Source organism: Octopus bimaculoides, chromosome 23 (assembly GCF_046866305.1).
Source record: "Octopus bimaculoides isolate indiv1 chromosome 23, ASM4686630v1, whole genome shotgun sequence".
Classification (NCBI taxonomy): domain Eukaryota; kingdom Metazoa; phylum Mollusca; class Cephalopoda; order Octopoda; family Octopodidae; genus Octopus; species Octopus bimaculoides.
The window spans coordinates 28,210,478-28,215,477 of record NC_142950.1 but is presented as its reverse complement, the minus strand read 5'-3'; the positions used below and the strand labels follow the sequence as shown (position 1 = coordinate 28,215,477).

The 5,000-nt window shown below is 39.1% G+C and overlaps 1 protein-coding gene across 1 annotated transcript in view; it reads right to left on the bottom strand.

Moving 5' to 3' along the window:
• LOC106873037 (protocadherin Fat 4) overlaps window positions 1–5,000 on the bottom strand; it is a 46,730-nt gene that overhangs the window by 6,534 nt on the left and 35,196 nt on the right. Inside the window, exons 25-27 of the mRNA XM_014920244.3 lie at window positions 4,382–4,572; window positions 2,940–3,769; window positions 213–317 (exon numbers count right to left, since the gene is read on the bottom strand). Of these exons, the coding sequence (XP_014775730.3) occupies window positions 213–317; window positions 2,940–3,769; window positions 4,382–4,572 (1,126 nt within the window). The remainder of the gene's footprint in view (window positions 1–212; window positions 318–2,939; window positions 3,770–4,381; window positions 4,573–5,000) is intronic.

Sequence of the window (5,000 nt, the reverse complement as noted above, 5' to 3'; positions counted from 1 at the left end):
AGGCTTACAACTGGTACTTAATTTATCGACCGCGAAAGGATGAAAGCAAAGTCGACCTCGGTGGAATTTGAACTCAGAACATAAAGACAGATGAAATACTGCTAAGCATTACGCCCGGCATGCTAACGATTCTGCCAGCTCAATGCCTTAACAACAACAACAACAGCAACAACAACAACAGCCGATATTCTAAAATGGAGACAACCACTTACTTGGGACATTGCCTTGATACATGACTTCTACTAATCGCTGCAGCTTCTGGTTCTTTCTTTGCTTCAGATTCACATTCTGCAGCTGGAGTGGTTTCTTCTGTCTTTCTATAAAATGCATTTTATTTTTATGAAAACATTGTTTTGAAATTATGTGAAGAATTTTTATGACACTGAGTATAAAAATGCTTTTTCTTGGAATTTACATTACAAATACAATCTGTAAGTGAGAACAGTAAAAATATGCAATGGTTTTTCTCAAGTTTAAAATGTAATATTGATTTTGTTATCTACATTCCAATGATGGAACTTTATATCTTTATTAGAAGCCACCGTCTTCTTCAGAGAAAGAATTTAAATAATTAAAAACATACATATCATTTAAGCGTATATGTGCATATCTAGACATACAACTATCATCATCATCATCATCGTTTAACGTCCGCTTTCCATGCTAGCATGGGTTGGACAATTTGACTGAGGACTGGTGGACCAGGTGGCTACACCAGGCTCCAATCTGATTTGGCAGAGTTTCTACAGCTAGATGCCCTTCCTAACGCCAACCACTCTAAGAATGTAGTGGGTGCTTTTACGTGCCACCGGCACGAAGGCCAGTCAGGCGGTACTGGCAACGGCCATGCTCGAAATGGTGTATTTTATGTGCCACCTGCACAGGAGCCAGTCCAGCGGCACTGGCAACGATCTCGCTCGAATGTCTTTTCACATGCCACTGGCACAAGTGCCAGGAAGGCGACGTTTAAAACGTACAAATCTGCACACATACATACATACATACATTAATACATGCATACATACATGCACAAATACCCTGTTGATGTTGTTGAAATTCCAACGAAGGAGCCTTGGATCTAGGTTAGAAACTGACTGTTTCTCTATTGACAAGAAATCTTGAAATAAAACTTAATAATGACATACATACACACATACATATATGTTTATGATGTGTCCATGTGCGCGTGTGTATGTGTGTGTGTATATATATATAATGTATGTGTGTGTGTGTGTGCTTTTGTTAATAATCAGTTAATTGCCTATAAACCAGAAAAAAGAAACACACTCTATAAAACAATGAAGTGGTTATATTTTTATATTGTCAAGCAATATATTTCTGGTTATGATGTATAATAATTGCCAACAGTCCTAGTTCCGGCCATAGCACTTGACTTGGCCATTACCCACATCCTCATTCACCTGACCCTAATCATCTCTCTCTTTACTTCCTCCTCCATCAAGTACCTCGTGGTTGGCACTCTGTCGGTTACGACGTCGAGGGTTCCAGTTGATCCAATCAACGGAACAGCCTGCTTGTGAAATTAACGTGCAAGTGGCTGAGCATTCCACAGACACGTGTACCCTTAACGTGATTCTCGGGGATATTCAGCATGACACAGTGTGACAAGGCTGACCCTTTGAATTACAGGCACAACAGAAACAGGAATAAAGAGTGAGAGAAAGTTGTGGTGAAAGAGTACAGCAGGGTTCACCACCATCCCCTGCTGGAGCCTTGTGGAGCTTTTAGGTGTTTTTGCTCAATAAACACTCACAACGCCTGGTCTGGGAATTGAAACCGTGATCCTATGATCGCGAGTCCGCTGCCCTAACCACTGGGCCATTGCGCCTCCACAATCACGTACCTCACTCACTACTCAAACCACATCTCACTGGCTTCCCCCATTAATCTTGATAAATATGAAGTTTCATATTTTAGGATAACTGGTAAGATCTTGCTTTGGAAGGGGCATTACTAGTTGTAAGTGCAGACAATACTGTAAGAAGGATTGAAACTGCCCACACAACTAATTTATTTGGAAACTAAGTTCATTTTCTGTAGCTTATTCCTGTTTAGAAAAGATATTGATTTCAAATGAGATATTTTTGATAAAGATCTTCAAATTTTTCCCCTCCTTCCTCTCTCTCTCTCTCTCTCTTATTTGGTTTCTCTTTTAACATCTCATATTCACTTTCTCTCTCTCTCTCTCTCTCTCTCTCTCTCTCTCACTGTTTTGACTCTTTCTTTATTCTCTCTTTTATATCAATTATTCCTAGTCTATTTTGCTTTCAACACACAGAAGCACGCACACACACACATGCACACACACACATGCACACACAGGTATGCACACACACATGCATGCACACACAGGCACATACACACTTTTTCCTATTTTCTGCTCTTTCTCTCTCTTTCTTTCTATCTTTGTCTTCTTTAATTCCCTCTTCATACACTCACATACATATAAACACACTTGTACACACACACACACACAAACACACACAAGCAGACATCACCCCCCACACACACACACAAAAACGTTCCCACACATATACACTCATTCTTGCTCTTTCTCTCTTTCTCTCTCTCTTTCTCTCTCTCTCTCTACTTCTCTTTCCAGATATATAATGCTAACCTTCCTATTCATTCATACACACACACACACACACATACACACACACACATACACACACACACAGACACACACACACACACACACTCCCACACACATATACACTCTTTCTTTCTCTCTCACTCTTTTTCCTTCCAGATATATATTGCTAACCTTCCTACTCACACACACACACACACACACACACACACACGCACACACACAGAGGCATACATACAGTCTCTCTGTCCTTTCCTCTCTCTCTCTCCTTTCCTCTCTCTCTTTTCCTCTCTCTCTCTTTCTCTGTCTTTCTCTCTAAATTTACCTCGCTGGAACATTCTTTTCTTCTGCAATTTCCTTTTCTTCGATTTCTTCTTTTCCCGTTTTCGGATTTCGTCTCCAACATCTCTTGGACAACCAGCGATAGAGAACTAAGACACCAATCACTTGAAGGAAAGCTAGCAGAAGCAGAATGGCACCAAACCAGGACAAGTCTTTCAACTGAGTCATTTGACCTGCTCTCTCCACCATCATTTGTGGGGTCATTGATTCATTGCCCCTCTCCATATAAAATGTGACATTACTTGGAAGTTCCTGAAGAATGACTGTCAGCATGGCCACAGACGACAGAGCAGGAATCCCTTTGTCTGTAGCCATTATCAAAAACCTCATATCCCCTGAGTTATCAAATCTCAAACGATTCTTTAGATATATATCTCCAGTTTCACTAATCCCCAAATATTTTAAGTTTTTAAAATCGTCCATAGCGTACTGTATTTCTGCATTGCGTTTTTGATCAAAATCTGTTGCATGAACTGTAAGGTATCTGGAGCCAACTGGATCTGTGATCTGTACAAAAATCGTGTAACTTGATTGGTTGAAAATTGGTGCATTGTCATTAACATCAGTGATGTGGACTTGAATTTCAGTTGTAGCTTGTAAGCCACCTTTGTCTGTCACATATATTTTGATAGTCTCAGTGCTGGGCATAGCATTTCTGTCAATGTCATAATCAACAGCATAGCTTAAGATACCCGTATTGGGGTGGATGGCAAATCTCTGACTGTGTTTGTTACCCACCAATGAAAAAGTCACAGAATCATTCCTGTCTGGGTCTTGAACCTCCAGTGAAGGATCTGGTAGTAATGTCGCAGCCTCTTGGCAGAAAGAAAATAATAGTAAAAATGAAAACAGGAAAGAATATACCAATGTTAAAGGATATTAAATAGCTGGGTATGTCATACTAATTTTATGATATATTACATAGCAAGGCTATAAGATATTGTTATATAAGATAATATATAAGGTAAGAGAGCTATACAATATCAATGTTATAATATATAGGGTGGCCAAAAAGTAGGTTTACAGTTATCATAAAGGTACTTTAAATGCCACGAGGCATTTTGTCCAACATGCTAAAAATTTTGCTAGTTTGCTGCCTGACAAAATGCATAATATTAAAATACAGCTAAATTTATAAGTTCTAAAATTGCAGAAGAATTCGTTGCTGGGCAGTTTAGTTTAATGGTAAAACACTTGACATGTAATCACAGAGATGTGAGTTCGAGTCTCATGGCTGGCCGGCAACGTATTTTTCTGCATTATATGGATAATTTATCCTGTTCACGCTATTTATAGCATTATCGCGTGTTTGAGAAATGAATTTATTTCTGTATCTTACAATACATCTCAATGCTTCTAAAGACAAACTATGTTTGTTTACTTTCATTATACAAAACTTAACACAGAAAATCTGTTTATACTTACAGAGCCTTCTGGAGCCGTAATGTAATAACGTGACATCAGGAAATATGGGGCCTCGTTGATATTTTCTATGATAATGGTAAAGTTTTCAGGAACTGAATGATTGTGGCCATCATATACAGTGATCGTTATCACATACATGTCACAGAACTCATAATTCAACTTTTGTCCTTCTTTTAAAGTGACAGCACCACCTGGTGGATAAGTAGAAAAAGTATTTTGACACAGGGGGAATAAATAACAGTTTTTAACAAAGCCACAAAGCCACAAATTTTGAGGATGAGTGGTTTGTCAATCTCATAGACCATCAATATATGAGTAATGTTTTATTTATTAACTTTGAGTGGATGAATGACAAAGTTGACCTCAGAGAGATTTGAACTCAGAATGTAAAGATGTGGAAGAAATACCAGATGGAATTTTCTCCAATGTTTTGAGGTTTGGTCATGTTGCTCAATTCTCTGAGTTTCGGACTGCATATTGTGTTCTCTCTTCTGAGGATCCAGCTGGAGTGACGGCTCCGCTCGTATTGGTTAGTCACACACCATATGGTCACAGCATGGAGGCACGTGGCTTAGTGGTCAGTCGTGGCAGATACTGGTGTCACGCAAAGGGTACCACC